Source organism: Chelmon rostratus, chromosome 21 (assembly GCF_017976325.1).
Source record: "Chelmon rostratus isolate fCheRos1 chromosome 21, fCheRos1.pri, whole genome shotgun sequence".
Lineage (NCBI taxonomy): Eukaryota > Metazoa > Chordata > Actinopteri > Chaetodontiformes > Chaetodontidae > Chelmon > Chelmon rostratus.
Window position 1 is genome coordinate 1397770 of NC_055678.1, and position 11123 is coordinate 1408892.

The 11123-nt window shown below is 41.8% G+C and overlaps 1 protein-coding gene across 1 annotated transcript; it reads right to left on the reverse strand.

Moving 5' to 3' along the window:
• Window positions 1–216: 216 nt before the first annotated feature.
• LOC121625027 (S-adenosylmethionine synthase-like) lies at window positions 217–10069 on the reverse strand. Its single transcript, XM_041963040.1, has 9 exons — window positions 9979–10069; window positions 7956–8033; window positions 6616–6738; window positions 6368–6480; window positions 5732–5875; window positions 1804–2022; window positions 1047–1229; window positions 433–566; window positions 217–319 (listed from the first exon to the last, which is right to left on the reverse strand). Exons 1-9 carry the CDS (start codon window positions 10067–10069, stop codon window positions 217–219), a joined length of 1188 nt encoding a protein of 395 aa, XP_041818974.1.
• Between the last annotated feature and the right edge of the window lie 1054 nt (window positions 10070–11123).

Below are 11123 nucleotides of genomic sequence, written 5' to 3' on the forward strand. Positions count from 1 at the left end.
ATACCAAACAGCTCATGTTTCAGGTGCAGCTGAGGGGCTGCCGAGTCACAAACTACATGAAACCTCTTTCCAGCGTCCATGTGCACACACCCTGACCCCCCCCCCTGCACACCCCCCCCAGCTGCCTTTCACTTACTGGGTTACAGGAACACGAGGGGCAGCGATGTACAGTATACAACACACACACACACACACACACACAGAAACACACAGATACTAGAAGTTGAGGTTCTTCGGGACCTCCCAGGGAAACTCCTTCCTGCCAAAGTGTCCGTAGCAGGCCGTCTTCTGGTAGATCGGTCTCTTCAGGTCCAGGTCTCTGCAGCACAGTCAAGCATTAAAGATAAACTACTTACAGGTTAAACACGTCCAACAACAATCGTGATGCATGTACCAACGAAGAAGACGCAGTAACATCAGCGTAACGCTGACCTGACGATGACGCCGGGTCTGAGATCGAAGTTTTTATTGACGATCTGCAGCAGCTCCTTCTCGCTCTTCTGAGAGGAGCCGTAGGTGAACAGAGAGATGGAGAGCGGGTGGGCGACGCCGATCGCATACGCCACCTAAAGACGGGCGCGAGAGACTCAGTGAAAAGCCTCCTGATAGAGGGATCCTGACTTTAGACCTTATTCAGGGTTAAAACAACCCGACTGGACCACAGGATACACTGCATGGCCAAAAGTATGTGGACACCTGAACATTACAACTATAAGTGGTTGCTGAAGGTGACTTCCTGCTGCTATACCAGCCTCCACTCTTCTGGTTTCAGGCTTTACAGCAGAGAGGAGGCTGAGGTCAGTCTAGTTCTGTCACACCAGCCCATGAAAACCACTTCATGGGCCCCCCCTTCAGGAACAGGAAGAGAACAAACATCTGTGCAGCTGTGGCATTGAGATTTCCTTTTATTAGAACTAAATGGTGAGAAGCACTCCCGGCCAAACGTGAACATGGGTGTCCACATACTTTTGGAACAGAACAGAAAATAACAGAATATAATAATAAAAGGATTTTAAATGAAGGGTTTGTCTGGAAAGTGATCTCACCTGCACCAGAACCCTCCGGCACAGTTTGGCCTTCACCAGAGACTTCGCCACCCAGCGGGCGGCATAGGCAGCGGAGCGGTCCACCTTGGTGTAGTCCTTCCCAGAGAAAGCTCCGCCCCCGTGCGCCCCCCACCCGCCGTATGTGTCGACGATGATCTTCCTGCCCGTCACTCCGGCGTCGCCCTGACAGAGAATCACAGGAAGGTTTAGGTGTGACGTGTATTCAGGTCCTTCCATGATCAAATAAAGGTTTTATAAATGTGAAATGTGAAGCTGCATAAACGCACAGTGAGAATTAACGGGAGAGAAAAACGCAAACGAGCTGCAAATACTCTCATTATTACGTCAGCTGTCAATTTTTGCAATTAATAGATTATCAATTTACAGTGATGGAAAGCAACTAAAAGCATTTACTCCAATACTGTAAAGTACTGTAAGTACAACCTTTAGTATTTCAATTTAATATTACTTTATACTTTTACTTCACTACATTTAATTTAAAAGCTTTGGTCATTTTACGAATTAAGATTTTACATACAAAACTTAAAAGAAAACAAATATAATATGACGATGTTTCTGTAATCATATATAAATATCGTACTTAAGTTGCGGTGGTTGTTAGTTTGTTGTTGTGGTTTTTGGGTTTTTGGGTTTGCTAAATGGCAACATAAGATATTACAGGAGTTGTTGGAGCTTGATCTCTCTTCATCATACTTAATGGACATTCACCGCTACCTGAACACCTGTAGACCTTTACCTGTGGTCCTCCAATCACGAAGCGTCCGCTGGGCTGCAGGTGGAAGATGGTGTTCTCGTCCAGGTACCTCGAGGGGACCACGGCCTTGATGACCTTCTCCTTCAGGACCCTCTTCTGCTCCTCCAGGCTCACGTAGTCGTCGTGCTGCACTGAGATCACCACGGTGTGGACCCTCCTGGGGATCACAGCGCCGTTTTCTTGGGTGTAATGAACCGTCACCTGGATGGTGAGAAGGTGGAGGACAGGTTTCATCACATTGCATGATCCTTAACGTCAGATAGGATTCCTGTGGTACGGCATTTAAAGAGAGTTTTTATACACTCCTTATGTTCCCACATCAAGACAACCTTCCTCCTCTCAGCTTTGCAGATGACGTGATGTGCAGTGAAATCAAAGGACTGATACTACAAATCAGAATATGTGCACAGGCTGAAAGTGCAGAGGAGGTTACTGGAAAGGCATCATTCAGCTCAGATGTTGCATACCAGCCTGCTCTGGTCTGCTGATGAGCCCATTCTAGCCCCCCCAGCAAACACAGTGAGGACCACTGGCCAGACTTCATCTCATATTCACATTCCTGTGAATGTAAAGATGGTATTTCTACCAAATAATATGAAAATTCAGGCTTTGTTTTACATGAGCACCCGAGCTTTAAGGAGGGTTTTAGTGTTTAAGTTCATTCAGAGGGCAGAGTGCTGTGCTGTTATACTTTAGGTATTTGGAGGTTTATTTAATTAGGCTATTTTAGTAAATACACAATCTCACCTCAGATTTGGTGATTAGTGAGGATATGGGATGGAAACCTCCAAACATCAGACATAAATCAGAGATATTTAGCATGAAGAAGCCTGAAGTAATGAGGTGAAAACTTTAGAATATGACAGTATTTATATGATTCTGAGTACAGTTTAATTATCAGGATGCTCTTTTTTTTGTTCCTGGTGTTTTAAAGAAAGATGGTTTGTTTCTGTTAAATTATAAATGACCATCAGTGTCAGAAACAGGCGGTTTACTCGTCTCCCTGAAGAAAAAGACTTTGTCTCTTATGTGATTTATGTCAGATTAAACATGACGTCGACTTCATGCTTTGTTGTGTATTGTTAGGATGATTTAAGGCAACACTTTTCCGTGAAATGTCTTTTATTTCTTTTTTTTTTTTTTTTTTTGGAACTTCTTTTTATTTTGTTTTCATATCAGTCTTACAGTGCATCAAAACTAATTCTTACATTACCTTAGGTAGAAAAATATGTCAGCATGTTCAAAAAGTCCATGGTTTGAAGATATGGTTTACAAGGATCAATTACCCAGGCAATAATAAACAACATCATGAAATAGTATAGTTCAGATTACAAGGGAAACACAACAAACAAACATGAAATAAAATAAAATGAAGAAAATATATGTATATGCACATATACACAAACATACATACACACATACATACACTATACTAGGTGAAGATGCAACGCAACTGGAGTCCAACTATTGATGAATATTTCTGATTTTAGATGTAAAACTGCAGTGGTATATTCCATCTGATACACCTCTTGGACTCTATCCCTCCATTGGGCTATTGTGGGGGGCTGCGGCTTCAACCAGGAGGCCGTTATAACTTTATTTGCAATTAGGAGCAGTGTCCTTAACAGTTTTGTCTGGCTATCTTCCAGGGAATCCTCAGGCATTATGCCCAGTAAAAAATGTATTGGTTCCATTGGTAGGTCAATAGCTAAGCATTGTTTTATTTCTTTTTGTATATTTTTCCAATATTCTGATAGTACTGGACAGTCCCAGAATATATGCGTGTGGTCCCCCAGTAAGCCACAGCCCCTCCAGCACTCAGGTGGAGTGTTACTCCACTTTGATGTAACAAGTGGTGTTCTGAAATACCTCACTTTTAACTTCCAACCATATTCCCTCCAACTGGGACTATGTGTTACTTTATGACCCTGTTCAAATGAAGTCTCCCATTGTTTATCAGATATTATTGTATTCATCTCCAGTTCCCACTTTTCTTTTATATCCAAATTGTTGTCACCTAGATCTTCTTGTAGTGCCTTATATAAGCATGATATAATTTTTTTTGTTACTGCACCTTGAATGAATAAAACAAAAAGATGTTCTATTTTAGATGGTAGGGAACAAAGCTTTTCCCATTCTTTATGTTTCTTTAGGTAATCTCTTATTTGTAAAAATCTGAAAAAGTCTTCATTTGCTAAATCATATTTTTCTTTAAGTTGTTCAAATGGCCTTAAAACAGTTCCTTCAAATAGCTGGTCCAAAATTTTTAAGCCCTTGTCTTTCCATCTTTCAAAACCTTTATCAATTGTTGCTGGAATGAAATCAGTATTTTTAGCTATGCGTATCACCCTAGATATGGTCATAGGTAGATGCATTTTTTTTCTTACAGTAGACCATACTCTTAAAGTATTTTTGACCCATATGTTTGTAAGCTTTTTCATCCTATCGGTATCTAAGTTAAGGAATGGGAGAGAATTCAATGAGATATCTAGGCATTCAGACTGTTCCATTCCTACCCAAACAGTATCTTTTTCCTGAGTTACCCAAGAAGCCATAGCTCGCAGCTGGGCGGCCCAGTAATATTGTTTTAAATTAGGTAAGTTCAGGCCTCCGTTGATTTTTGTACATAGTAGTCTTCTAAACTTAAGTCTTGGTGGTTTACTTTGCCATAAGAATTTAGAAATCCATCTTTCTATAGTATTAAAGGTAGCTGAGGGGACAAGAATAGGCAAAGACTGGAAGAGAAAGAGCAGTCTAGGGAGGATGTTCATCCTAATAGTCTCCACTCTTCCCAATAAAGAAAGTGGCAATATTTCCCATCTTATAAGATCTGCTTTTATATTATTCATCAACTTCCCATAGTTAGCTGTGAAAAGTTGTGATAGGTCTGTGGTAAGAATTATTCCTAAGTATCTGAATCTTTGTGCCCGTCGAAATTGAAGTCTTCCTGTTAATTGCGTTGGCCACTGCCCCTTTAACATCATAGCTTCAGATTTGGATTCATTAATTTGATATCCAGAGAGTTCACCATACTCTTTAAGAGTGTTCATTAGAGCAGGTACAGAGACATTAGGATCACTTATATAGGTTAAAATGTCATCGGCATATAGTGATATTTTATGTTCTGTGTTTCCCATATCCAATATCCCTTTTATTTTCTCATTCTGTCTAATAGCTGCAGCCAAGGGTTCAATGTTTATAGCAAAAAGTAGGGGGCTAAGACAGTCTCCCTGTCTCACTCCTCGCTGTAAATCAAAAAATTCAGAGCAGCATCCATTCACTCTAACTCGTGCTTTTGGCCGCTTATAAATAGTTGTCATCCATCTTATAAATTTTGAGTTAAAGCCCATCTCTGATAGTGTCCTGAACAGAAACTCCCAATTCACAGTGTCAAATGCCTTCTGTGCATCAAAGCTTATAAGCATTGATGTCTGTTTATTTTTCTTTGCACAGGTAATCACATTTAGAGTTCTCCTAATATTATTAGCACCCTGTCTGCATGGAATAAACCCTGTTTGGTCTGATTTAATAAGTGATCCAATGTGTCTTTGAACTCTTTGCGCTAAAATACTTGTCAACAGTTTCTGATCATTACACAACAGGCTAATGGGTCTGTATCCTTCACATAGTGTTGGATCTTTTCCTTCCTTATGTATCACAGATATAATAGCTTGTGACCAGGTCTCAGGAGGGTCACTCTTGGAGGGCTTTTATTTCTGATGAGTTCTTCTGGTTGGACAATTAAAAATAACATTTTAGGAAGGGAAACTTTATTTATTTGTAGAGTCAAAGTTCTCTGTTTAAAACATAGGAATTGATTTTGTCTGACAAACGTCTGATAAATACCAAAGCTAAGTGTATCAGCACATCTGACGGTCATTTGACTTCTGTCTGCGTGTCTGAATCCCACCTGAGTCTTGGAGTCGGGGCGGAGCCAGGGGACGCTCCCGTTACGCCTCAGTTCGGCCATCTTGGCGTTGAGCTTGTGGGCGAGGACGACGGTGAGCGGCATGAACTCTTCCGTCTCGTCTGTGGCGTATCCAAACATCAGACCCTGTCCACACCGAATGAGCAGGATGAAAACAGAGAAGTTAGGATGATTCAGACCCAACCATGATGCTATCACCTGTCACCAATCCACCTGTTCACCTGTGGAACGTTCCAAACAGGTGTTTTTGACTTTGTGCTGATTTCAGGTGAGTTTACATCAAGAAGGATCAGCAGGTGATCACATTCTGTTTTATTTATGTTGTACAGACTGTCCAAACCTTTTGGAATCAGGGTTGAAATACTTAAGTACTTTTACTTGTAACAGAGGACTTCTACACAGTGGTATACTTAAGTAAAAGATCTGAGTACTTCTTCCACCGATACCTATTCATAGCAACCTCTTGTGCCGCCCTTTACTGTGTAAAGAAAAAGAGTTGGACTCCACAGCAAAGCTTTAAATTTGTATGATTTTTAGTTCCTTCAAGCTTTTCTGTGAGCAACAACATAATTCTCCAAAACAAAGAAATTCAGTCATTGTAGTGTTTGTCCAGGTGACCTGGTCTCCAGCTCCGATGTCACTCTCCAGACGGTCGATATGAACTCCCTGTGCGATATCAGGCGACTGCTCCTCGAGGGCCACCAGCACGTTACAGGTCTTATAATCAAAGCCTGGACAGAAACAGAGAGAGGAAGGGAACATGCAGGATTTACTCAGATACTGTTTGGGTCATGTCTATGTATGAGGTCCATGCCCATCACCGCTGAGGGAACAGGTGCAGAGATGTAAACTTCGGTTCCACTCACCTTTGTCCGAGCTGTCATAACCGATATCTCTGATGGTTTCTCTCACCACCTTCTGGTAGTCCACGTTGGCTCTGGACGTGATCTCACCACAAAGCAGCACCATGCCGGTCTTACACACCGTCTCTGTTTCAGCACACAGAGGAGTGCTCATCACACCGCCTGTCTTCATACCAAAACATTTTACTTTCCTCAGCAGCTGTAAAATTCAAACAATTCCTTCTGACGTCTTGAAAACGTGTTTATTAATAAATATCTTCACACTTTCTTGCACCTGATCACACCCTGGAGACTACATTACCCACAATGCTACTCCACAGTTGACAGGTTGGTCGGAGTTATGCTAGTAGCAGCTAATGGAGCCTCTAGTCTGGATTCACACAACTTGCAGTGCATTTTTTTCACACCTTCAAACAGACTCTGATGTGTAAAATCAGTGGAGTTCCCCTTTAAGGATGCCTGCAGGTGTGAATGGGCTCAAACAGTGCTAACAGATAACAATAGAGGACCAGGAAACATAAAAAAAAAACAAATTTTCATCCTTATTCTGTCTATCATCATCAAGTGGGCTTTATTCTCTGTCTTATTTTACATTAATTTTCTATCCCTGTTTTCAAGTTAATTAAGATATTTTAAACTTTATTTTTATTACTACAATTCAGTGGGTTTAATTTTCCATCTTACTTTGTTTATTCACTTAATAAAAGACTGTGGCGTGTTTTTTAACCTCAAGAGAACCACAGCAGGGCGGTTCTCTCTGGGGCAGTGTCGGGCTGAGCAGGTGAGAAATTGGGAGACTCTGTTACGCTTGTTTGCTTCAGAGCTGCTGATTGGTCGACTGTGCACACAAGGTGAAATACTTTCTGAGTTTTGGCCTGTTGAGTCTCATGTTGCTGACAGACATTATTTTAAAGGAAGAAGAGAGTTTGGAGACCTTTGATGCTCCTGTTTTCAGCCTTAGTTTTGTCTTTATTTTTAGTTTAGAGTAAGTTTTGTCTTTTATTATTATTCTCTCACTTACTTAATATGAATTTTCTGTCCGTGTTTTATGCAGCTGTCTCTGTCACTTGGTGATTTCTCTGTTGTAAAGCACTTTGAGCTGCAATTCTAGTATAAAAAATGTAATACAAGTATTTTTATTATTATTGCATATCAAATTAATACACAAAGAAGAGGCAAACTCATAACTCTGAAAGAGATCTAATACACAGCAGTTATATCTGGTAGTTTACTTGTCAGGAATAATTAGCTTGCATGTTGCTGTTGAACTTTTGAAGGAAATACAGTTCACTCTTATTTGAGCACTACTTCCCTCTGCTGGAGAGAAACACATCATTGCTCACCACAGGCCACTTTGGCATCCGGGTCCTGCCTCAGGTGAGCATCCAGCACAGCATCACTGATCTGGTCACAAATCTTATCTGGAAAAACAAAAGTTAAACTCATCAATATCTGGATCAGCCGGGTCGTTTCCTCGTGCGACCTTCTGCTGCACGTGGCATTCCTCATCCGGGCAGAGCCTGAAAATATCAGATTTCTCCATCAGAGCGCTGCACATCACTCCTATTAGGAACCGCGGCCCTATGAATAGCCTCCACATTGGTGTCACATGTATGAACTGTAACTCCATCAGATCATCAAAGCACTGACACGCTCATTCAACAACTGCACTGAGACACTTTCTCCTTCCTTTTCCTTCCGCTTCACATATTATTCTTTTTGCACTAAATCTCCTTCTCATCAAGTCATTCATCGTCATTTTAGTCTGTAACTGAGTCCTTCTTATCAAAAATAAAAATCAGCCAGTAGAATGAATCTGATTTCACAGCGAATCAACTGCTGATGCTGTTTGTTATGAACTGTCCAGACTTCTCAGCACAAATCTAATCACTGTCACACGAGGCTGAACACCGAGAGGCAGCGTTCAGTTTTTACACACAGGAGGTCTGCAGCTCCTAAAAGTCTTAAACATTTTCTCGTTGGTTCTGTTGTGTAGTTGATTGCAGGCTGTCGGTGGACATTATACATCTGCAAACTAGCAGTGGGATTCATGTGACAGTGGACTGAGCTGCAGGAGGCTGTTTAACTATCAAACAAAGTGCAGGAAGGAGTCTCTCCAAACTCTGCAGGCGGCAGGAATAATATCCAACACCTAACGAGCACCGACTCAACTGACTGACTCTGATACGCGAACGAATCTGGCGGGCCTCGAAGCACCCAAGCAGCCTGTGTGGTTTCTCCAGCCTACAGGCTGCAGTTCGCATCAGTCAGTCACCTGCATTGCTTCAAAGTAAACTCTGTCACACAGGTAATGAGGCTGTTTGTAACACTTCAGTTCATGCGACTGGTAGTAAGACCCTGTTTATACCTGCCATTAACAAGCGTCTTTGCTGATCTGATCGCACATTGTGGACAGCTCTAAGTACACGTGTGAATGCACCCATGATGCATAAAGATCTGATCTCAGACCACATTCATAGGTGGCCTGGGCCACATATGGCCACATACTTTTAGCAGTGTATACAAATACGTCCTGGGTCACTCTGAGTGGCCGCCGTCTACTCAGCGGACATAGGTACAGTACTCATTCACATGCCAACAACATCATATTTAAGTGTGAAACAACAAAAAGAAGCCACAACAAAGAGGTGAAAATTTCCTCCAGAAAGGCAACAAAGTCAAATGTAAGTTGTGTGATGCTACTCATCAGTCCAGTAGAAGTACCAGCACTAAAATGTGCCACATCAAGAACAAGCTGCCATGTCTGAGGACGACCTGCAGATCACGTCACTGCTAGCCGGGGGGGGGGGGGGGGGGGGGGGGGGGGGGGGGCGGTGTGATGCATGCTGGTCTGGAACTTGATATCCTCAGTTTATTGAACATGTTTTCTCAAATTCAGAGAGCAAACCTCATGTAATGACTTCAAAAAGGTCAGTTAAGTCACATTTTCAAAAGCATCAGGAGAACTTTGAACCTGTTTAAAATGATTTAAAATGAGCTGCAGAGTTCAACCTGGATTGAAACCCTAAGCATTACATGCAGCTGAAGCAGCAAACTTTCTTTGATAATGTGCTAAATCGTGCTGAAGTGGGCAAATCCAATGCCATACACATGCAGTCCAGTATTCATGATCTAAATACTTCACAGTTGCACCCAAAAACATATATTACACCACAGATCAGTGCCATGTGGCTCGGCAAACTGTTTTTTATGGCACAGTGCCTCCACGCTCAGGATTCTGCACATTCCTCAAAGTCATCAATGATCACTGAAACATAAAAGTGTGGAAGACACGATGGACACATGAAACACTGCTGCTCCTTCATAAGATGAAATGCTGCGTGGAGGGGGGAGTCCTCTACTCACCGGGATGTCCCTCTCCCACAGACTCCGAGGTAAACATGAAGGAGCCGTCATGAGGAGCGTGGTCGCGGATCCCATCTATGGTACCGTTCATGTTGTCCCCTTCAGCGCCGCCTGACACGCATGAACTGGAAAGACGAAGGCAGAAGTGATGGCTGTGGAGCAGAGAAGCTGTTCCTGTGGCAGACTTCAGCTGCAGTTTGATCTCACAGTCCCAAAGCAGTGCAGCCGGATAACTCTGCGCTATACAAGGCAAAGACAACATACACTCACACACACACACCGGGGGGGAGGGTGCCATGTGAACCAGTGGGTTAGACCATTCAGATGTGAGAACGGGGAGGGAGGGATTCCTTTTTTTCTTCTTCTTGGAGACACTTTATTTAACTCCTCTCGACTGAACGTTTGTCAAAAGCTGAACTCATCAAACTCAGATCCCTCTGATGCTCAAACTGGCTGTCTTGAATCAGAGAGCAGAGCGTTGATTTCATCAGACGGTTACTTTGAAGCTCCTCCGTCGATTCATTCATGCCTACTCTTTGTTTCTTTGTACCTGGGGGCCCCTGAGGTCTCTGATGGGTGTGTGTATACACAGAGAGCTGCCTGCCAATGGGACATTTTCGGAGCTCAGACGGGAACCGATGCTGGGAACAAGTGTGCTGAGGGCTCCTGTCAGATCTGTGTTTTCATTCCTTTGAATAAATCTTTATCTATACATCTGGAACAGTTGGTATGGATGAACAAGATCAGCTCTGGCAGTTAGGTGAGTTAAATGAAATAGAAAATGAAATACACCTTGTTTAAAAAAGATAACCTGTTAGCTAACAGTTTATTTTAACCCCTCTTTTTAACCTTTGTAATAATAAGAATATACACATTTAAAATATGATTGTACACATAAAAGTTTATTTTAGATCTCAGTTGATATAAGGTATTTTAACCTTTTATAGTGTAATTCTGATGTATATTATGTCTTTCCAGGAAAAGCTAAACTATACTGTACATTTCATACATACCACATTTTAATTTGTTCTAAAAAATTTATTATATGATTGTTATCTGCTAAAAGATGATAAATGTTAGTATCTCTGGTTGGAAGATGCTAAAATAATGAAAAGAAAACACAATTTAACCATTAATTAATTTAG

Bases quoted from the DNA above. Each gene is read 5' to 3' on its own strand.
- LOC121625027 (XM_041963040.1), bottom strand. From the start codon at position 10,069: ATGAACGGTACCATAGATGGGATCCGCGACCACGCTCCTCATGACGGC. The intron at 5,876-6,367 runs GTCACCTGGACA...CGGTGTGGACAG, and splicing joins ACATCGGAGCTGGAGACCAG to GGTCTGATGTTTGGATACGC. The intron at 1,230-1,803 runs GTAAAGGTCTAC...ATTCTCTGTCAG, and splicing joins TCGTGATTGGAGGACCACAG to GGCGACGCCGGAGTGACGGG.